The 22031-nt window shown below is 46.4% G+C and overlaps 11 protein-coding genes across 11 annotated transcripts; 5 read left to right on the plus strand and 6 right to left on the minus strand.

Annotated features, from left to right (window-relative positions):
- Positions 1-75: 75 nt before the first annotated feature.
- On the plus strand, positions 76-2106 carry M431DRAFT_118648 (hypothetical protein; the record flags this gene model as incomplete). The annotated part of the gene is made up of 4 exons (XM_024912043.1): positions 76-334; positions 471-572; positions 632-938; positions 1006-2106. 4 exons carry the CDS (start codon positions 76-78, stop codon positions 1694-1696), a joined length of 1359 nt encoding a protein of 452 aa, XP_024772783.1. The 3' UTR covers positions 1697-2106.
- On the minus strand, positions 1788-2925 carry M431DRAFT_496429 (hypothetical protein; the record flags this gene model as incomplete). Its single annotated transcript, XM_024917490.1, has 2 exons — positions 1788-2720; positions 2782-2925. The coding sequence occupies 2 exons, from the start codon at positions 2923-2925 to the stop codon at positions 1788-1790; spliced, it is 1077 nt and encodes a 358-aa protein (XP_024772784.1).
- Positions 2926-3819: 894 nt separating this feature from the next.
- Positions 3820-4467, minus strand: M431DRAFT_6691 (hypothetical protein; the record flags this gene model as incomplete). The annotated part of the gene is made up of 1 exon (XM_024921716.1): positions 3820-4467. The coding sequence occupies one exon, from the start codon at positions 4465-4467 to the stop codon at positions 3820-3822; it is 648 nt and encodes a 215-aa protein (XP_024772785.1).
- Positions 4468-6597: 2130 nt separating this feature from the next.
- On the plus strand, positions 6598-7713 carry M431DRAFT_6692 (hypothetical protein; the record flags this gene model as incomplete). The annotated part of the gene is made up of 1 exon (XM_024921717.1): positions 6598-7713. One exon carries the CDS (start codon positions 6598-6600, stop codon positions 7711-7713), a length of 1116 nt encoding a protein of 371 aa, XP_024772786.1.
- Positions 7714-7800: 87 nt separating this feature from the next.
- On the minus strand, positions 7801-8753 carry M431DRAFT_88991 (hypothetical protein; the record flags this gene model as incomplete). The annotated part of the gene is made up of 3 exons (XM_024923970.1): positions 7801-8487; positions 8547-8567; positions 8622-8753. The coding sequence occupies 3 exons, from the start codon at positions 8751-8753 to the stop codon at positions 7801-7803; spliced, it is 840 nt and encodes a 279-aa protein (XP_024772787.1).
- Positions 8754-9758: 1005 nt separating this feature from the next.
- M431DRAFT_556156 (hypothetical protein) lies at positions 9759-11507 on the plus strand (the record flags this gene model as incomplete). The annotated part of the gene is made up of 6 exons (XM_024921437.1): positions 9759-9984; positions 10051-10181; positions 10239-10341; positions 10406-10623; positions 10678-10864; positions 10928-11507. The coding sequence occupies 6 exons, from the start codon at positions 9759-9761 to the stop codon at positions 11110-11112; spliced, it is 1050 nt and encodes a 349-aa protein (XP_024772788.1). The 3' UTR covers positions 11113-11507.
- Positions 11177-14182, minus strand: M431DRAFT_145969 (hypothetical protein). Its single transcript, XM_024912720.1, has 10 exons — positions 13965-14182; positions 13813-13828; positions 13668-13756; positions 13350-13582; positions 12792-13292; positions 12553-12745; positions 12334-12495; positions 11820-12280; positions 11558-11770; positions 11177-11507 (listed from the first exon to the last, which is right to left on the minus strand). Exons 1-10 carry the CDS (start codon positions 14087-14089, stop codon positions 11281-11283), a joined length of 2220 nt encoding a protein of 739 aa, XP_024772789.1. The 5' UTR covers positions 14090-14182; the 3' UTR covers positions 11177-11280.
- Positions 14183-14683: 501 nt separating this feature from the next.
- On the minus strand, positions 14684-16344 carry M431DRAFT_496435 (hypothetical protein; the record flags this gene model as incomplete). The annotated part of the gene is made up of 3 exons (XM_024917491.1): positions 14684-14994; positions 15065-15456; positions 15524-16344. The coding sequence occupies 3 exons, from the start codon at positions 16342-16344 to the stop codon at positions 14684-14686; spliced, it is 1524 nt and encodes a 507-aa protein (XP_024772790.1).
- A 604-nt stretch (positions 16345-16948) lies between these two features.
- On the plus strand, positions 16949-18370 carry M431DRAFT_145971 (hypothetical protein). The gene is made up of 2 exons (XM_024912721.1): positions 16949-17194; positions 17255-18370. The coding sequence occupies exons 1-2, from the start codon at positions 17093-17095 to the stop codon at positions 18116-18118; spliced, it is 966 nt and encodes a 321-aa protein (XP_024772791.1). The 5' UTR covers positions 16949-17092; the 3' UTR covers positions 18119-18370.
- Positions 18371-18458: 88 nt separating this feature from the next.
- On the minus strand, positions 18459-19600 carry M431DRAFT_483291 (hypothetical protein; the record flags this gene model as incomplete). The annotated part of the gene is made up of 3 exons (XM_024916112.1): positions 18459-18763; positions 18816-19250; positions 19312-19600. The coding sequence occupies 3 exons, from the start codon at positions 19598-19600 to the stop codon at positions 18459-18461; spliced, it is 1029 nt and encodes a 342-aa protein (XP_024772792.1).
- A 438-nt stretch (positions 19601-20038) lies between these two features.
- M431DRAFT_556160 (hypothetical protein) lies at positions 20039-21768 on the plus strand (the record flags this gene model as incomplete). Its single annotated transcript, XM_024921438.1, has 5 exons — positions 20039-20122; positions 20169-20408; positions 20471-20825; positions 20882-21194; positions 21259-21768. The coding sequence occupies 5 exons, from the start codon at positions 20039-20041 to the stop codon at positions 21740-21742; spliced, it is 1476 nt and encodes a 491-aa protein (XP_024772793.1). The 3' UTR covers positions 21743-21768.
- Positions 21769-22031: the final 263 nt, after the last annotated feature.

Raw genomic sequence — 22031 nt, forward strand, 5'->3', positions numbered from 1 at the left:
TCCGCTGTAGGCGTGATTCCTGACCAGACGTTTTAATTTCCACTCTCGATACTCAACATGAACGATCTAAAGCAGATGGCAGGAACAACATTCTATTTCGTCGATGGCGCTCAAAACAACAGAGCTGCCAAGAAGCTGGCACGGAGCCATGTCATGAAGGGCAAGAATGCTGGCAAAAAATTCCACCGGCGATCAAGGCTGCAACTCGTACCGCCAAGGGTCAATGCAGGTGAACGTGCAATCATCCTGCGGCGGGATCTGGACAAATCGCAAAAAGAGTTCCACTACAGCGATGAAGAATACGCCAAGCTTATGGCCATTATGGAATATCCTCGTAATGCAATATTGGCAGGCCTGCCGGTGAACATTACTAACCATTCGATGGAAATAATGAACGAGTGTGAGGCTCTACCATTCGTCGCGACTTCTTATAACCCGATTTGTAAAACAACTGCGATAACTTATACTAGATTTTACCCGTATCATGAATAGGTTATATCGCTTTAACCCATGGCTTTCAATGGATGAGGTTAGGAGAATGTGGCTCCCTCTCATTTTCGCCAATCAACCGGGTATGTTTGAGCGTGTCCGCCGGAGTCATGCAATCACTCTAACCAATCATAATATTCAGCTTACCATTGCAACATCGCCCTCATGCAAACGTGCAACGAGATTTACTCCGACAATGGAAACAGCTCGCCCAAAGCATTATACCATTTGTCAGAGACGTTCAATTATGTTACGAGCCTACTTGCTGGCCCCGATGCCCTATCAGATGCCGCAATCATGATCGTGGTGACTCTTGTCAGCCAAGAGCTGATCAGAAAGGGATACGGGAACCTCAGAGTCCATCTTGATGGCCTGCAGAAAATGATTCAGCTTCGTGGTGGCCTGCCCAAACTTGAAGGAAGTGTTGGACTATTAATGAAACTATGCAAGTAAGTACCGATACGATAATAATACAATCGTTGATGGAGATGGTCTAGCTTACATACAGTCTCAAAGAGTAGATATTATGCTTGCAATTCAGCATGGTGGGCCGCCATTATTCTTTAGAGATTGCATGGCCAAAGTACGGAATATCTTGGCACGCAAAAAGATAGACTTCGATGGCAATGCTGCCACATTGTGCCCGCAGCACGATTTGCTAGAACCATATCTTCACGACATATTGGTGGATATGATGGGGGCGACGTCGCTATTCAACAGGGGCGTAAAACTCGATTTGGAAACTCTTCAAGAGATGATATTCTCGATTGGATACCGCCTCACACAGTTCCGCCCTTCAGAAGAAGAACGAAGACTATGGCAGCTACAAGATTCCTACCACACGGGCCTGACAATATTGACAATGACTATCTTTCTACATGGTGGACGCCGCCAAATTTTGGACTACGAACGCTTAGATCGTCGACTGAAGGAAATTCTTGACAGTGATCTGGAAGATCACAATCCTGAACTCGCCCTCTGGCTTTTAATTCTTGGTGGTGTTTGGGTGTCAGATGGCTACGATGAGCACTGGCTTCCACCAAGGATACCGTCAATTGCAATGAGACTCAATATTCGCAGCTGGGATGAAGTATACACCATCCTTGGTCATTTCCCCTGGATTCATGTCTTGCACGATGACCCGGGCCGTGCGTTATGGGATCGATCGCACCAGGACGAGCTAATGTCGAGCTGGATAATGTTGTGAAACCTAGTATTTCATCTTCAACTGTACTAAGTCTCTATTTCCTCGATTATATGGACACGAGGAGCCCAAAGGCTCATAATCTTAAATAACCTCACCAAGAGAACTTTTCCTTCACCAGATCTTCCGATACCGCCCAGAGCCTCTCAGCCTCGCTGCTGGATACAGCGAGGGGGTGTGCGGCATTACTAATTTGACAATCAACTAGGAAAGATCCGTAATTCTCCTTGCCATCGACGGTCTCACCGGGTTTCAGTTTGGGATCCAGAGCAGCTACCAGCGAAGTTGAAGCTCCCGAGCCGAGGGTTTGGTAGAGAAACATGCCCTTTTCTCTCATGACTTCCAAGGCTGCCCGTTGTTCCTCAGTAAAGGCCCTGCCCAAATCCGTTGGCATGACACCAGGATGCACGGCCACGGAGAGGATACCGTACTTCTCGTAAAGCCTCTTGGTTGCTCCGATGCTGAAAAGCACATTGGCTACTTTACTGCGGTTGTAGCCATCGATAGGCACGTATGCTTTATCTTCACAGTCCTTAAACCCCCATGCCTCTAGGATCGGATAGGGCGGCTGTTCTATTTCGGGCAGCTCTTTGTTGGGCTTATCAAAATTGATGTCACTCCAACGCATAGTCGCAACGGTAGGCGATAGGGAAGAGACGTTGACAATTCGCGTGGTTCCCTTGGGTTTGCCCTCGGCAGACTTGATCAGCTTTGGCATGATAAGGCATGTGAACAGCCAATGTCCGATGTGGTTTGTCGCAAAGTGCATCTCAAGTCCGTCAACACTAAGTGTTCGCTCTGGGAGGCACATCACGCCGGCGCTATTCACCAAGATATCAATGGCAGGCACATCAGACCAGGCCAAGACTTCCGCGGCTGCTTCACGAACGGACTTTTGGCTGGAAAGATCAACCTTTAGCGCACGACAGTTGACATCGGGGAAGTCTTGCTTGATAGCATTGATGCATTCTTGGATTCTATCAACGTTGCGTCCAGCCAGGATCAGACAAGCTGGGGACTGAGAGGCCTGTATAACTTGTCAATCAGCAAATACAGCTCGAAACTTGATACATGCTATAGTAACTCACAAAAGCATGAGAAGTAGCGAACCCAATTCCATTACGGTTGGCACCAGTAACTATGATGGTTTTGTTGCGGATTCCTTCCGGGAAAGCCTTGGCGACGTCGACGCCTTCGGTTTCCTTGCTGAACTCTGGGCGTGATGTAGCCATTTTGTAAGAAGAAATTGAAAAATTACAGAGGTTATTTGGCAACAAGAATGAATTGTACTTGAAGACTGAGAAGACTGCGTTGTGTTGCTTGAATGAAGAATGCCAAAGCAACACCAGGCATTATATATTCCGTTGAGGCGGACTTAGCATCTACTGATCACATCGTTGACTTTCAACTGCGGTCTTGACAACGAATAAGAGACTCGATGCCTAATTTGGAAGAAAAAGGACATTATACACAAACTCCGCAAAGTGATACCTGCTGTATATTGTAAACTCCTCGATTCTCCGCGATGCAGACTGGGAGCCAATGAGAGACTTGTTGCCTAATGTGGTACAGCGGCATCGCCAGACCTGTGAACAGCCAATAAGAGATTGATTTCCTAATTCGGGCTTCGCGACACAGTCGTATTGCTAGGCGTATTGCTAGGGCTGTGTCGTATCATGCGCCGTCATTCCCGTTCCTCCTTTTAGTTAGCTATTGCGAGCCTCGGCCACATGTCCGTAGAGACGAATGAGATTTTTGGAAAAGCTACTTCATAATCTATTGTCCTTACGATGTACAGCATGGGTATGGGATCTGCCAAAGTCCGCAGTGTACAGCTATACTATCGCATTGGCCAATCAAGTCGCTGCTTCGGGAACTCTGCTCTGGACAAGTAACCATTAGTTAAAAATTGACGTACATAAATTGACCTGCATGCTCTCAGTACTGGAAAGAAGGAAAGTGTATATTTCACGATTGATTGGACAAGTAAGCGCATCAATTCAGGAAAAATTTTAAGCTTTATTCAGACATGATCTATGTGAAACTAATGATGCTAGGTCCAAGATCTCGCAGAGAAAAGAGAATTTCGGCGCTTGTCATTTTCAGATTCAAGATGGAATGTTAAGTTACAAAGCATCAGCCCACTCGAGCGCGGTGGTAGGCTCGAGGCGCTGCATGTAGTCGGGGTCGGTGTGGACGTTCCTGACAACTCCCTTTGCGTCGACCAGGAGAGTGGTGGGAACAGGGACAGCCCTTGAGTCGTCGCCATTGCGAGCCTTCAGGTCAACGGAAAAGGCGTCCAAGACAGTCTGGACAACCTGGGGTTGGTCCCAGACGATGCCGAGCTGGCGAGCGAACTTGTTGCCAACATCGGACAAGACCTCGAACTTGAGCTCGTTCTTCTCAGTAGTTGTCAGAGAGGTGTTGGGAAGCTCAGGAGAGATGGCAACGACAGTGACGCCCTTGGCCTTGAAGGCATCCAGGTGCGTTTGCAGAGAGCGCAGAGCCAGATTGCAGAAGGGGCACCAGTCGCCACGGTAAAAGGTAATCAGGATGGGGCCCTTGGCGAGGAGGCTCTCGCTGGTGACCTCCTGGCCGAGGGCATTGGGAAGCTTAAAGCTGGGGAGAGTTGTTCCGGCCTGGATAGCAGCGCTCTTGTCGAAGGTGGACTTGATCCCGTCAATGGACTCCTTGATGGCGGCGTAGATAGGAGCAGGGGCGTTGTCGATAACACCTTGGTGAGTAGCAGCCAACTGAGCAGCAAGGGTGGCCATTTTTGGATGTTTGAGATAAGCGATGAAGGATAAAAGTGAAGAAATTGTTGTAGTTGTTTAGAATGTTGTAGTAGAGTGTTCTCTAAGATGTGTTGAGTGTGTGTGTGATGATATCGAAACAAAAACTTCAACTTCCACGACAACATTTCCATCATTATATACATCGTTTGCCATTGATAGATTGAAGTGAAATGGTATACTATTCGAACTTGTCAGGAAGCGCTTCGTAATGCACATTGATGCATATCGTGCTGTTTCTGTTTCTGGTCACTGTTGTGGATCGATGAGAAATGCTACAGCACAAGCCCATTCCTTCAACATTTAGCTTACAACATCACTTACACAGATAGCGCTCAGCTCTGGAGTACGACGTCACTAGACTATTGTTTGCCGCCCACTTTTCTATAGGTCAACTCGTTTGCTAAAGAATCTAGCGCGAGGTAAGTTTTTGCGAAACGGATTCTATTGGTGGAAGACCAGAAACCTTGCCACTTTCAGCCGTCGCAAAAACTTGCGCCGTCTGGAGGGTTTTAGTGAGTTACAATGTCTGATTGGCTAGAAAACTACGGCGAAAAATGGCAAGAAAATGCGACGAACAAGATAGAAACGCATGGTTGTAAACACCTATTGCTACGAACGGATAAGATTGAATCACTAGAGAAGTTTACACAACACGTATGGATTCAATCGGAAGGCAATGAACGGCATCAACAAGATTTGCAGCTCCATATCACCCATATCCCATTCGGCAGCGAATCTGCATTTCTAATCAATTGATGTTGCAAATTCGACTCGAGATGAATTCTTGATCCCGATCAAGTGTTGTGCTGTCTTACCATGAAACCCTCTGTGGAATCATGAACCGAAAAGGGGCTAGGGAGCGAGATCAAAAATATGTGGAGTGCTTATACGACGCTTCCGTAATGGCCTCTAGCACTATGTAGTAGTAGGATCGTTAGGATTACAGGCAGGTGTAACCCCCCGTCTTCTTGTGCCCTGCAGTGGCCCATCGGGGGTTGGAAGAATCCTCTCGTACAATCACCAAAGAATGAGCCATACATTGTATTCAACAGAAGCAGCTCTTTATTGAGATCGAGGTTTGCACTATTGTCCATTGTCAACTAAATTAACAAAGAGTTACTTTTACCCCGAGTTGTTAGGCATAACTTTACCACTCAGATCTCAGCATCCGCTCCCTGCCTGAGGAAATATTGATATGTGTACTCCTAAAAGTATCTAAGAAGACGACCGCAACGCTTTTATCGATGCTGATATCAATAATACCGGTGAAACGACATACATGACGGCCGCCCGGCGACGGATCTCAAGACTACCGAGCGAACGATTAGTATACAGCGAAATAATATCATGGGTGTCATCTTCGTGATTACAGCCAATGCAAGTTCTTAGAGCTTTTCTTTATGTTCCATACAGAAGCCTTGTCAATTATTCAATGGCGAGGAAGGAGTTGTCAACAAAGGCTGTTCCTCTAGTTCTGGAAAAATGGCTTTAGGATGCAGGTAAAGATAGTTCTAGAGGAGCATCGGATGCTCTGATGGCAGAATATTGAAACACTGCCAGTTGTCAACCCAAACACTTGAGGCAGTAGATTGGAGACTACAGCAGCACACCTTTGCTATTGTTTCTTGGATGCTGCCGCAACTGTGTACGGTGTTTATACCTCCTTTCTTTGCCAGGACAACTAGTCAAGAGGCCTTATACACGTCTTTGTTTCGACTATTTGTTGACTTATCCAACAATTCAGGGTATTGTATTGCCATAGAGCCACCAATAGATATCCGTTGGATGCTAAAAGATGTACAGAACTGTATCATCTACATGAGTTAGTTCCAAAATGCTACCAAAATATCACGGGTTACCTCAGCCAGTTCTCTCCTCACTTTAGCGTCAATTATTCTGAGCACTTTTGCAGCACGCACGACGATTCGATCCTACAGATTATTAGCATTTACCACCACAACGCCAGGAATGTGTTTGTGATCAAGCATATGCGTATGGTATTGAGGAGCTATGCTGTTAACCACAGGGTATTGTGCAATCTCCCTGCCAATAGTCCGATCTTCACTTTCTTCATCCAAATGCCTCGTCTTGTGATAACCGAAACACGAAATGAACAGCGACACGTTCTACCATTTTTCGAAACTCCCTCCCGAAATCCGGCAGCACATCTGGCAATACTGCCCGCCGCATCGCGTAGCTGAAGAAGACTTCCCCTATTTCCTTCTCGATGGCAACGAATCTCGTCAAGCTGGCTGGACCAAAAGCTCAACGTATGAAAACGCCCAGAAGCCTGTCATCGCGTTTGTGAATAGAGAATCTCGCCGAGCCGCACTGGAGCACGGACAAATTTGGGAGCCACCGGACCCTCACAGCTTGGAGTCGATATGGGTGCAACCGAATAGAGATGCGCTGCTCCTCAACTATACAAGGACATGTGACCTTGTTATGTATGGAACCATCAACGCCACCTCGAGTGTAGTGGTTATGTTCTTATGGCGAGCCGAGGGGCACAAGATGCAGCCTTGCATTGTCGCAGAGGTCCTTCACCCTTTTAATTTGAAGACGCTACTAGATGGCGATGCTGCCTCCGAGAACCCTCGTATTATGTATGAACAAGCAGACACTGGCGACTCAGGTGATATCGCGGGTTATGCAGAATGCATCCAACAGCAAAAGATAGTCTTGGGCATCGCAATGGCCGCGATATCTCTGCATATCTCCGCGGAAGCAGCTTTGGATTCTGGTCTGTTCGGGTTACTGGGCGATGCGCCTGTCCAGTTGGTTGATTTTGACGACGAAGCTCGCTTGAGGCAATTCTACACTCTATTTAAAGAGAATGCACTGAATGAGGAGCCGGCTGTGCAAACACTTTTCGACTTATTTTTGAGCTCTCGATTCCGCACAGCAGTGGACACATGGACGAGACAAGCTGACTGGATCATCATGGCTAATCTGTGGCACTACGCACGAGAATCCGAGCGTTATGATGATATTCTGGGTGCAGATCCGTGTTCAGCATGGATGCCTCAGCTGGAAGACTGTTTTTGTTTCTCAATGTATGAGTATTTGCCCAATGAAGACCACCCGTGGGTAAAGCAAGCCAGAGAGAAGGCACCCAAGCTGCGACCACAAATCATGGTGCGATATTGTACTCGCAAATGCTATACAGGGGAACAGCTCCCCGATCACCGCGCCACAAACCTGTGGTGGAATCCGGATTTTTGAAGGCAATTCTGAACCAGCTTGTATTTGAGCTTCGAGATACCTCTAATCCTTTAACCTGACCATAACCTTATCCCATTCCAGTTATATCTAGAGCCTCCTAATGGTAAATCTCAACTCCTTTGCTCTTATAAGCCGTTTAACTTCGCTCGACGTATCTACTGTCACAGACGGTTTGAACTTGAACTCTTGGCAAAGTTCTACATCTGCTGACCACTTGCTCCCGGTTCTGTCTCCAACACGGTCCCATAGCCCCTTCCAGCGCTGAGGGTTGTGCTGAAAATGCTTTCTCCCGCTCACATCACCAGCTCGCGAATATTCCATCGCAGTCTCACCGCCTGACTGTCTTCCAATGATTAGCGAGCCCCGTTGTGGAGCGAGTAAATGAACGATTCTTCTCGCAATTTCTTCTTGTTCTTCAAGATCGAATAAGTGAAAGAAGTCGCCCACATATATGATATTCATTTCTCCGGATAGCTTCGCAAGCGGGGAAGAATCGTCAAAGATGTCGGCCGCTATGAATGTAGTCTGGAGTCGGTCTTTGTCCTTGAATAGCTCATAGCCTATAGAGAGATATTCACTCCAAAGATCAGAGCCATATGTGTTGGCAGAAGGTGCGCCATCATGAACAAGTTTACGGATCTCTTGGCCAAAGCAACAGCCCAGATCCATGAATTTGTCGTCATTCTTCACTCTCTCCAGTATCTCTTGATAAACTTCCGTAGTCATCATGATCAGATCCAGGAAACGGTACCGTCTAATACATGGGTAATGTCGCTGCGACAAGTCAGTATATGTGGTAAGGGAGAGATTATGGTTGGTATGAGATTATTTACCACTTCCAGAGCTTTTTCTGTCTGTTCCAAGGTTAGTTGAAGTTGTAACTTGCTGGGAGCTGACGCCAAACTTACAATCAACTCAACATGGTTTTTGACATCCTCATCTGGAATTCCGCTGTATTCGCGCAGCAGCTTCAACCCTGAATCAAGGTCGTAAATTTCGTATGGATTTTCTCCATTTGGGAGGCTCATTGTGTTAGACATGGTTACTAGTAATTGCTGGTAGATTGATGTGGGATCAGTTATCCTGGAAACTTAAATACTTGGACTTGAGATGCTGTTGTCAAAGTTGTCGTGAGTCGAAATCTCAGCCAGTAGGCACCAGCGTAGGGTCAATACTTTTTAGGCCCAAACAGGAAGGAAACGCAACCAAGTTGTTCAAGAGGAACCTTTGTTGGTTCAATAAAGGACAACACAAGGACACCCTAGCCAATGGATATTCCAAATGCAAACACAATGACGCTTTTATTATTAAGAATTGTAAGAATGTATTTAGATAATGTTATTGAGTACTTGCAGTTGATTAATAGGCGGTCGCTTCTTGAATTCGAGTCCTGTTGTGACTTCTCCACCTGCTCTCTTGTTAACTGGAGTTGCCAATAGACGGCTTCAAAAGTATCCTTATGAGAACAACGGCACTTGCAAACGCAGTATTATTATTGAAGTAACTTAGAAACAGTACCACAAAGATAACAACAAGATGATGATTATAATATCCAAGACGCCCTACAAAGTGCATTCTCCCGCTCTTCATTGCAGTTTCTTAGCGCCAAACAAAAGCCGTACCACCACTGTTAAAAGTATCCAAACTCTTGTTAACAGCCCAAGTTCACAACTACGAGGTCGCTGTCTCACTGGCTGGCTGCTTTACAAAGAGACTTATTGTTTGGACATTTCTTTCCCGTTCGCTACATGCGGAGTATGTTCTCCAATTGCATTTCTGGGGATATATCGGAACGCCGCTCAAATTCTAGGCCACACGCGCCGGGTTTGTCGGGCGGATCCCCCTCTGGTTCGTTCCGAGCTAGCTCAGCCATCGGAATTATTGAGTTCTCACAAGTCCATCTCCGACATATACCAGCAATGGCTAGTTCAGGGAACGCTGGTTTGTCCTTTTTAGGAGGCCAGTCATAACTCGATTTCAGCTGTCCTGCTCGCCATTGTCTCCCTGTCAGATCTTGTCAGCACGCTACCAATCTAACCGTAATTATGTTATTGACCAACACACAAACTGCGGCCTGGTTGGACCATCCCCATCATGGCGCGACTCTTACACTAAGAAATGACATCCTTATTCCTGAGCCATCAGAGGGAGAGGTTCTAGTGAAATTAGAATGCTCCGGTTTTTGCCATTCTGATGTGCACAGCATCTATGGAGAAACACCCATGGAGACGAACATCGCGGGGCACGAGGGTGTTGGTCGTGTTGTCAAACGTAAGTACATCGATGTCAAATTTGACTTGAAAAGTCCATATTGTACTAATCATCTATATGCATTAGTTGGTAAGGGTGTATCAAGCGATACAATGGGGAAGTTGGTGGGCGTAAAATGGGTCTATAGTGCTTGCGGAGAGTGTGAGATCTGCAAAGTGAGATATGTACACTGCCCGCATCAGAACAATTCCGGAAGAGTAAGTTGACATCGTTTTCTAAGTTGAACGTTGAACCACTATTGACAGACACATTAGAACGTACCAGGGACTTTTCAGCAATATGTTGTTTCACCGCTGAAATACACAACCATTGTCCCCGAGGGCTTAGAGCCAGAAATAGTAGCCCCATTGCTTTGTGGTGAGTTTCATTGCGTCCAGTTATATACGTTAGCTCACTATAAGTGGCTAATACAATAATGCAGCTGGGGTCACCGTATACGCAGGAGTTACACAAGCTTCCAAATTCATCACACAAGGAGACACCATAGTCATTCTAGGAGCAGGCGGTGGCCTTGGTCATCTTGCGGTTCAAGTTGCTAGCGTCTCTGGATATCGTGTCATCGCCGTCGACAGCGGCGATAAGGCTGATGTTTGCATGACGAGCGGCGCCGCTGAATTCGTGGATTTTTTGAAGCAAGACGTGTGTACTCTCCAAAATTTGCATATCCTACGAATTAAACACTGACTAATATAGGTCGAGCAAGCTGTCAAGGGATTGACAGGTGGGATTGGGGCTCACGCAGTCATGGTGACTGCTGGTTCTGAGAAAGCCTACGAATCTGTGCCGAAGCTGCTACGAAATCTCGGTGTCTTGGTATGCGTCGGAATTCCAAGATTGGACTTCCACGTTCCAATTTCACCCTTCGAGGTTATTGTTCGAGGTGAGTCAAGCTGTCCGTGAGAAGGCTTGTTTGCGTGAACAGAGAAAACTGATGAAGATTTAGGCTTGAAAATCGTGGGAACATCCGTCGGTACGGAAAGCGACGTTCAAGAGCTCTTAAAATTGACGGCTGAAGGAAAAATAAAGCCACAGATCGAAATATACGATTTTAACGATATCAATGATGTGATAGGTAAATTGGCAAAATTTCAGGTAAAGGGCAGGGCGGTATTGAGATTGCCCCAATGAACATGGAGGAGCACTTCACTTGTTCAGCATTGTTTGATGGGCTTAGAGATAGACTTAATATTAGGGCATTAATTTTGCTTTCATGGTATCATTATTCCTACCCTATGTAGGTAGCTGACGCCAAATTCCAATACGCTTCCAGGCATTGATCAAGCTCCTTCTCTTTGGTCAATAACTTTGTATAGGAACCTCCATTACAACCTGTTGAGAAGAGTCCATAAGCCCAGTAAGAAACTCAAGATTATCCTCAGTCAAAAATTCTCCTAGATCTAACCCAAGAGGAGATAATTCTGTGTCAGAACGAGACGGTCCAGAAGGGAAGCCTGGCATTTGAGAAGAGTCCAACTCGCCCGACTGGAGAATGTTGAACCAATTTGCTTGAGCATTGCCTCCGCCTAAAATCGTTGTAAGTGGCTACAATTAGAAAATGGAATTGGAGATTTACCTTTTGTTGTTGCGGCGACTCGCACGAGTGTTTCGAGATATTTACGGCATCTCTGTACTAGTCGCGCGCCGCCACCAAGATCTTGCAGCGCCTCGACGGCTAGGTATAAGCTTGTCCTGAGGCCCTCGGTCTCCAATCCAGCAGTCATAGGATCTGCTATTCCATTCGCCTGAATGAGAAGACCAGAAAACACCGCAAGAGCAGCGTTGAAAGCTAAATTGATTAGTCGTGATATCGCTTTGTCATTCGTAGTGCAACTTACTATAGTAGGTCGAGAACCACCAAGCTCCAAGAAGAGACGGCTTCTTTCCCATCTTGTGAACAATAGAGATGATTTCAGAAGCGGATTCTAAGCAGACTTGAAGGCTTCCATGCCCAAATTGACGTAAGAAAAGCCCCTCTTCGGAGTTCCTATCGCCGTTGTTGATCTGCTCTAAGAACCTTGCCAGGACTTGCCGGTGGAGCAGAATTCGAGTATTAAGATAGCGCAATGACAGGATGATCGAGAGACGATCAAAAATTATATTTTGAGTAGATTCAGACAGCGAATTATCCCATGGTCGGGCCTTGAGCTGCAACGGCAGATCGCGTCTCCATTGCAGTAGCTTACTTTCCAATCTGATTACGCTCTCAAGCATCAGAGAGATTGAGGGTTGTGGAGCACAACCGAGATTTTGGCCATATTGGTCGGCAATTACATCACCCAGGATTGAATATAGCTTTCTGTGCGATCATTAGCAAAAAGTAGCATATAATATTGGATATGAGGCTCTCACATTGTGAAGATATAAAATGATACTGTTGATGGGCTGCCCAGCATTTCCAGGGGCGGGCCAGTGAGGGTATTGACTCCATCAAATTCGACATCTAAAGGAAGTGCAATCTGAACGTACTCAACTGGTATCGCTGGGGGACGACCAAATGTCATGCTCAGCGTCCTAGATGCATGATGAGTTGATGTGTATGGTACCTTTGAAGACAATCTGGCCACTCACCTGTCAAGAACTACACAGCCATACCATGTGCGTTTCCTTATCTCTCTCTCAAGAGGCGTAAATTTGGTGTACGAACTCGAGGTATGGAGCCCCAACTGGAGTGCCGCTTTCACTGTGAGCCCATGGAGGTTCCATGTTTGAGCAGAGCGCTGGGTTCCCTGAAGGAATTGCGTCATCAACAATAGGTATTGGACTATAGTGTGTTAATTGATGCCACTATTTGATCCAATATTCCTTACCAATCTCAACATTTGCCGTTCTGAATGCCATCTTTCCAGACAAAGCTTGGGCGCGCTTGAAGAAGACATCTGACTCTGCCGCATTTCGTTCGACGGGCAAATCGGGTCGGGCGCTGACACAAGTGGCAAACGCTAGAATCATGTTTAATAGACATAACCACGAGCGTCTAATTGATGTGAAATTGTTTTGTTTTGCTGCAGCAAACTCTTCCAGCAGAGAGCCCTCGTGCACGTATGGAAATAGCATCCCTGTGTCGGCAAAGAACAGTCGGATGAGATGTAGCATGTCTGCTTCAGGTGGAAGACTGTACACATCCACAGCTGCCGAAAGACTATGATCTAGACTTTGTGCTCCGGCGATTGGTGATGCTGGTCGAGAGATGCTCATCATTGCGCCCTCCATCCTTGCATCAACTGGGAGAGCTCGTGTGGGGTCCGCATTCGCGGCGGTAGCCATGGCGTGTGTGATCTGTCCAATAAAAGCAATATTGGAAGAAGGCCCTGTGTTTAAACAACCATTAGAAGATGCCAGGCAATTGGCAGACAATGAGACGTTACCGAAGAAGCCAGATTCCTGTTCATCTGCAAAGGTAATGGCCCCCATTCCATCCACTGTATCTTCAAATTGGATTTGGGCTTGAGAGTCATCTCTAATTGACTCTTCGGCATCTTCTGAATCCAGTACACTTCTAGCATTTAATGAAGGGGGGGCAGTTGCTTCTTGTCTCCCGACCAGTAGACGCAGAGTCTCTTCAATAGAGTGTAGCCTTCCCTCGAGCTCTGTAGAGTATCTAACATCAAAGTGGAGTCAGTATGTAATGATAAGGCCATAAGATAGCAAAGTAACGTGAAGAACAAAGAGAACCTGAGTCATACTGTTTCCCCGATGCCCCTGCTGGCTGCTGATAGAAGCACTCTAGGCCCATCTCGACACACATTGTGCATCGGGGACGCGAGCCGTCACACTGAGTAATGGTCAGACAAATCGAATGATAGTATGATACTATTACCCGGTACATACCCGCGTCTTTCGGGAACTATATGCAGTATAAGGTCAGCAAACTATTTATTTCAGCCATATCCCGTATGATGACTTCAGTCTCTCAATTTATTTAAGTTGAGTGTTTCATCTTCACACAGGAACATTGTATCAAAGATAGGGTGCTCTATTACCGGCAACTGTTACAAGCTAGTGCTGTTCTTTGACGCTTGAAAAAGGTTTGCTGAGGAGCAGCATCATCTGAGGGGGCGGATCGTTTCCTCTCGCCATTCTTGCTCCCGCTAGTGTTTGGACTCATTGTGTGTGGTGTAAAAACAATCGGCCCATGAATGTTGCGCTTATCAAATCCTAAGCGATCCCGGATATTCGTATTTTCGACCGACACTTAATTGATCATGATAAGATCACTTGGTGTGTGGAAAACAATGCGAGAACGATGCAAGATCTAGGTGGGAGGCAAGCTAGACCGGGGCTATCACGGCTCTTTTATACCGTAGAGGAAAAAGCCATAGAGCGAACGGCTTTTGGTGCCAACAAAAACCGGGGTAAGATGTGTGGCACACCTCAGCATTTTATTTTCCGGGTCCCCCGGATTTCAGTTCAGCTTGTTTTCTGCATGCACACATTGGTATTTTGGGTTTAGTGGTAATGTATCATAACCGCTGTGAAAAATAATAATTATTACGAATTAAGATCTGTAGTATAATTGAGGTTGGCGGTGTACATGTGCATTACATGTACGTTTGGGCTGATGGCTTTGCGATGCTCAAGAAGAATTTCTCCAAAGTTTTGACGATTACATGAGGATATTTCATGAGTTTCTAGCACTTTGGTATAAATCTGAACGTATAAAATTGCAGTGGTTGCCAAGATATATTATAAATATGAAACACTAGAAAGCATCACCATGATGTGATGGCTTAGCCTCTTTCCAGTGTTTTGCGCTCCATTCGCGAATCTCTTTGCCTCGCCACCAAAAGATGAAAATAGGAATATGCGCAACGAAAACAAGCGCCGCCAAAACTCCAAAGGGTTCTGCATAGCCTGCAGAGGTATTCCAAGGCACTACTGCATACGAGATGCCAAAGGCAGCAAAGTTCTTGAATCCGTTCAAGACGACAAGTGTGGCGTCGGCTCGGGCTTCGTAAATATCTACCAGATATGTTTGCGTGAGGTTATTGGCGGTGACAAAGCAAAACATAACTAGACAAGAAATCTCATAGTCAGTAATGATATTTCATTGTATTCTTCTGCATGATTCGATTAGACGTACCCAAGGCTTCGCCAATGAGAGGAGCAATCCAAGGGCTCCCGTTTTGAGCGCAGACTCCCACGACGATACATCCAACCGGCCCAATTATACAAGTCGGTACGAAGAACATGAGTCGCCATTCCGGTAAAAAATTTGCGCGTTTTCGGAGTCTTGAGATCACAACGTCGTTTAGGATGCCACAGTACGGAATGGCGATCCATACCGCAATCAACGGTGCAAAGCCAGTCAAGGCAATTTGCTTGATGTCGAAGTTGTATACGCCCGTGTAGATAAAGGTGTTCGATGTAAGCATATAATTGGTCGCCATTAACATGATACTGAAGTGAATAGTCATGGCGATGACGGCGGGATGCGGTAAGTACTTGAATGGATAACAGAAGGACTTCCAGAGGCTATCATGAAGAATGTTACGTTAGTGACATGGCGGAGGTTTTGGTTATTCAGGTATATGACGCTTACCTGTCGACCTTGCTGCGACCACCGCCAGAGACGGCCCAAAATCTAAAGTTGTCCACGAGCTTGGGCTGGCGGTGATGAAGATTTCCAGATTGTCTTGTGTATTGCGTCTCCGGGAAAAAAAGGAAAAGGAGACCACAGGATCCAAGCGACAAAAAGGAGACAGTCCATTGAATCCAGCGCCAGCCCAGGTCAGCCGTGATGTAACCTCCAATAAGGGAGCCCACCGCGAAACCCGAAGCCTGGAACAAGACATAAAGCCCCATGCACTTGGCGCGATCATGGAGAAAGAACACGTCCGCTATAGCTTGAGGCCCGAGTGTTTCTGGGGACGCCGAGAAGATAGAGGCCAACGTCCTGGCAGCAATGAGTGATCCTGATGATTTGGCTACTGCTCCCCAGATGCAAAACAACCCTGTGGCTAGGCTAGTAAAGACAAACACAAGGCGGACTCCGAAGCGGTTTCCCACAGAAACCCAGATCAGGGAAGCAACTCCGTAAGAAAGCAAAGGAGCTCCGACCAGGTAAGTGACTGAGCTGAGACTCATGTGTAGCTCTTCCGAAATTGGGAAGAAAGCAGAGGCCACAGAAATCATGTTAAGGGGTCCGATGATTGTCCATATACACATAACCAGTAGAATAAGTATCTTCCGCCAGCTAGCAAAGTTGAGAGGGTCGAATGGGTCGTCGCTAGGTTGAGGAATAAGTGGCAGGCCCCTCCGCGAGAGTTTGGGCTCGACCACAGGAAGATTCTCATCTTGGACGGATGCGTGAATGGGAGAGTCCATCTTCTCGATGTCCTCGGAAGAGGGTGCGGTAGCCATGATTACTGAGGTGATGAAGGTTGATGGGATAATATTAAAAGAAGAAGGTAATCTTGGAAGGGAAATTTGATCAGACTTGTGATAGTCTTGAGATCTAATCAACGACAACTTTTATCACCGCTTCGCCATCTTTATATCTTTCTCGTTACAGTAGGTAGTTGTGTGAACTCTTTACCATAGCTATCCCCTTTTACACATTCACTCAATTATCTAGCAGAACTACTCGTCGGGGCTAGCGAAAACCAGCCGCAATGCGTTACCAAAGCTGCCATTGGTTGCCAAGCTCGTGGCTTGAAGCCTAGTTTTGCATGGGGATATTTTCTCTCTATTTGATTAGAAGAAAGTTCAAGTCCATCGCCAAATGCAGTTCCGACCTGCCCGCGAAGACGCGGGGAAGGGTCTCGACAAGTTCCCCGTGGGGAAGATGCCACTTTCGTGAGAGTAACTCCACAGGCTAAAATAGTCTACGGATTTATCGAGACCCAAGAGTCATGAACCATCGATTTTCAGTAGATCCGATGCCCATCCAGGATATCCGCTCCGAAATTTCCCCACGGGCAAATCAACATATTTTGTTTCAGATGCCTAACTATGGTGGACTATGCTGTCTCACTTCGGACAGCACCCGTAGTACAAAGTCTCTACTAGTCGCCTGAGCAACCGAGACACAATTGACAATCGAGAGATATTTACCGCAAAGCCCTGTCACTAGACTGCATCAACATCATCAACAATCTACTTGGACATCATGGAGAAAATCGACACACACGCGCATGTTGTCCCTCCTGGCTGGAGGAAGTATTGCGAAGAGCATGGGTTTGGAAAGCCCGACGGAATGCCAGCGATTCCAGTATGTGGAAATTCCAATCTTCAATTGTGTATTGCACTCGACTAACGAGAGCCAATGTAGGAATGGACACCAGAATCGCATATTGCACTGATGGACAAGCTAGGAGTTAGCAAGTCCATTCTCAGCATCACATCCCCTGGCACTTATCTGAAGCCTGGCGATGATGCCCTTGCGCGCAAGATCACTCGCGAGACCAATGAGGAATTGGCAGAAATCTGTGCCAAGTACCCTTCTCGCTTTGGCTTTTTTGCATCATTACCTCTGCCCGATATTGAAGGATCTCTGGCTGAGATTGATCACGCCCTCAAGCTTGGCGCATCAGGTTTCGCTGTAATGACCAATGCGCACGGCCAATATCTCGGGGATTCTACTCTCGATGCCGTCTTCCACAAGCTTAATGAAGTCAACGCCATTTTGTTCATGCATCCCACCACTTGCTGTGGAAGCGACCCTGCCGCTGTCAAGCCCATGAACCAATATCCTTCTCCAATGCTAGAGTTCTTCTTTGACACTACGCGCGCAGTAACAAATCTACTGCTCTCTGGAACTGTGGAACGGAATCCCAACATCTCATTCCTCGTCTCTCATTGCGGAGCTACTCTTCCACCGCTTGTGGAGCGGTTCACAAGCTTTGCAGCCATTATCAACGCACCTTCAACGCTCAACTCAGATCAGGTTAAAGAATTGTTCAAGACTAGATTCTTTTTCGATCTTGCCGGGTTTCCATTTCCTGATCTTATTCATGGATATCTTCGTGTCTGTAATGAGTCTCGGTTGCTATACGGTACCGATTTCCCGTACACGCCAGCACACATGATAGAAATCCAAGGCCAGGCCATGGATAGTGGACTTAGAGAGTTGTTTGACGAGGAAACTATCAAGGGTATCTACTCTGAACATGCGAAGAGATTATTAAAGCTTTAGTCTATTTGCAATGTACGGAATAGAGACAATAGATAAATACATGGATCCAACTCATAGCCATACTCGTAAAAATGCCAGTGTCACTCATAATTCGTCAAAGGTTATTGTGAATTATTTTGGGGAATTTTTTTAGCTGAATACGCTTAACACGTCATTTAGAGGATTACAAAAAGAGAAGACAAAGAGGCTCAGCATCTTGAATTGTATGCTTAATACATCGGAGTAACCACTTAGACCTGGTAGCGTTGAGAGATAATGTTCTTAAAGATTATTCAATTAATTTCACGTTGCAGTAATAAAAGAGTAAGTATCTAGCCTAACATGAATACATATTACACCGTCACTCAGACACCAAAGTCTCAACATCAACGCCCTCAGTCCGCAAAAATCCCAAAGCTCTCAGCATGGGCTTATCATCAAACCGATACAGGTATGCCGTGCTTTCGTCACTCGCGAAATGCTGGTACTTGTTCCATGCCGGGATACAGAAAGTGTCTCCCTTCTTCCACTTGAAGATCTTACCATCAATGACAGAGTGGCCGCTGCCCTCCACGATGTGGTAGACTGATGATGCCGTCTCGCGGATTTCTGGGGAGCTAGTACCAGCGTTCAATCTCTCTGCTGAACCACCGAGAATCTTTGACACTGAATCATATGTTAGCTAGTGAATGATTACATGAATAACAGATAGACAAACCTTCGCTACCATCTCCCTTTAGGTATGGCTTGGTAACCCAGTCACCCTCTTCAGCATCTAGGCGAGCCTGCATCTTCGACCAAGGAAATACAATAGGGCTATTATCCGTGTCGACATCCTCGGCAGGGTATCTAGGCTTGTCATAGTGCTCTACGAAATGCACGGGGAAGTGTCGGAAATTGGGCAAGTCGAGACCGTCAAGCCAAATCATTGGTCCGGACCCATCCTTGCCGTGATCATGCCAATTCCAGGTTGGCGTAAGGATCACATCGCCGCGGTTCATCTTGATACGGCGGCCATGAACGGCGGTGAAGCCACCATTGCCTTCAATGATGAATCGCATGGCAAATGCTGTGTGTCTGTGGGCTGGGGCGGTCTCATTGGGCATAACCAACTGAAGACCAGCATACACAGTATCTGTGGTGTAAGGCGCATCTGTCCGAGGATGTGTTAGTCGACAGAACTACCTTAAAGACAACAGCTTGAGACGGCTTACCTCTGGCTGGATTTACCAGCATAAGTACTCTTCGCTCAGCTTGTTTCTCTGTGATAAGCTCTCCTGCACGGAGCAAGTATGGCTTAATCTCATCATACTTCCAGATATGCGGAATGCAGGTTGGATTGGGGGCTGGAGGATTAAGCTTTGACATTTGCGCCCATAGTGGTAAAGTATTGGTCGACTGTAGCTGAGATAGAAGCTCATTTGTCTGCTGTTCTTTTGTTTTTCCGTCCGCAGTCAGCTGCTGTGATGCAACTTCTGTCTTGACTTCAGTTAAGATCGCCATGTTGGGAAGAAGTTTAGGTGTTCTTTGTTAGATTCTCTGGAAGATTTCTCTGTTGGCCACAATGTTGATCAACTCTGAGATATTCTCGGTTTCTTTGTATTTGTATCTTTCTACTTGATGCACAACAGTGGCAAGACGGCTTGCAGTCAGTCATCTTGAGGTTTGGAATGAATGGAGCAGCTGATAGTTTGTGGCGTTCCGATGCATCCCCGACGCAGCTCACCCTTCCGGGGGTGGGCCGGAACGCCGGGAATGGGGATTATTCGCACTATCGGGGCAGGGGATATGGGACGATGGAAATTGTCTTGCGCTTGTATAGTGTGTTAAGTGGTGTCATGAAGTGTAAGGACTAGCAAGAATGTCTGCTCTGCCCGTGATGAATAAGAAGATGCCTCAGCTCGAAAAGTGAATCAATCATCACGATCAAGATCTCTCACAATGGCTCCAAGCACTACCGACTCTATTGCCAATTCAGAGGGAGTTGTCATCAAAAAGACAGCTTTTTCTATATCATCCATAAAGGTTAGAAGTTGAATACCAGTAAGCCTTGAGCGATTCTCTAATGCAGCTGCAGACCGCATCGTATCCTACACGCAGCTTAGAGTTTCTCCAGAAATTAGATCAATCAGCTGCTTCTAATGGGCTTCTCAACGGGTCGTCATATCTCAATGGAGGATCGAAACCATCACCCTTGCTTTTCAAGGTAATTGTCGTGGGCGCTGGACTTGGCGGTCTCGCCACAGCAATTGCCCTGGCCAAGGGAGGTCACGTTGTTACTGTGCTTGAGCAAGCCCCAGCACTTGGCGAGGTAGGCTATTCTTCTTTCTCGTCTGAAGTTATTGAACATGATTAATAACAAGATATGCGTAGGTTGGGGCTGGTATCCAAGTTCCACCCAATTCTGCCAAGCTGCTCCTGAAATGGGGACTTGGGCCACTCCTTGGAGATAGAGTCGTCGAGCCTGAGGGCATTACCTTTCGGCGATGGAGCAATGGAAAGCCCATTGGTTATACCAAGCTTCAACCGGACTTTCGAAGTTCATTCGGGGCGCCTTATTATGTGGTTCACAGAGCCCATCTTCATGACGCATTGCACCAACTAGCGCTACAGCTTGGAGTAGATGTCAGAGTCAACCACAAAGTCATTGAATACAATGAAGAAAATCCTTCCGTCAAAGTCGAGGATGGCACCATACTTTCGGCCGACCTCGTAATTGCCGCCGACGGTAAACCCTTTGTTCCCTCCTCTTTTTGTATACCATCTGTTCTAACTTTGCGCCAGGCGTCAAGTCTTTAGCACGCAACCACATCCTGCGTGACGAGAAAAAGGAACCCATTCGCACAGGCTTTGCTGCCTATCGAGCGACTGTGGATGTTGAAAAGATGCGCGATGATCCTGATACCGCATGGCTCCTAGAGAAGCCCGCTCTCAATATCTGGATCGGCCCTGAGCGGCATGTCATGACATACACGATTGCTTCCGGCAAATCTTTCAACATGGTACTGTCTCATATTGATCATTCCGACCCCAGCACCTGGCGCCCAGAGACGGCCATTGATGATATGAGAGCGTATTTTGAGGGATGGGATCCAAAGTAAGTCATTAAAGATCTAGTCATTTGCCTTTTTTTAGGATTAGTCTAACGCATTCTATTATAGGCTGTTCAAGGTTATCAGTAAGATTAATAAGACGCTCAAGTGGCCTCTCATGTCCGGGGATGCTTCTATCTCACGTTGGGTGGCTCAATCTGGCAAACTTCTAATGCTGGGCGATGCTGCACATGCAATGGTTCCATACATGTCGCAAGGAGCTGCCATGGCTGTTGAAGATGGTGCTGCTCTGGCAACATCTTTATCCCATGTTACAGACCTCTCAGAATTGCCAAAGGCGCTCTCTATTTTTGAGACCGAGCGCATGAAACGCAGTGGCCAGATGCAGGAAGCCAGTCTAGTGAATGGAAGGCTCTGGCATTTCGAAGACGGGCCTGAGCAACAAGCCAGAGATGAAGCAATGAGACCGGAAGTTGAAGGAAGGCATTTTATTCAGAGCCCTAACCAGTGGAGCGATCCAGTAACGCAAGCATGGGCATATGGGTATGATGCCGAGGAAGAAATTGAGAAGCGATGGAAGCAGTCGAAATAATGGCGGTTAGAATAATAGCGCTCGACTATATATTATCATGTAATTCATTTTCTAGTACAATTCATTGTTATTACTATTATTTTCTTCCCGTTCCATACCATATAGTCCGGAGAGTGTACCCTTCAAATTTTGGTCATCTTAAGTCGTGAGTTTATGCTCAAATATGACGAAGCAAAAACGCAGACATGAAGAGTAAGACGAAAAGAAGTATTATTGCGTATATATGGATATAGTTTTGCCAAATCTTTTCAGGGATCAAAAGGCATCTCATTGTGTAATTGTATGCGAT

This window comes from Trichoderma harzianum (genome assembly GCF_003025095.1).
Source record: "Trichoderma harzianum CBS 226.95 unplaced genomic scaffold M431scaffold_8, whole genome shotgun sequence".
Classification (NCBI taxonomy): Eukaryota; Fungi; Ascomycota; class Sordariomycetes; order Hypocreales; family Hypocreaceae; genus Trichoderma; species Trichoderma harzianum.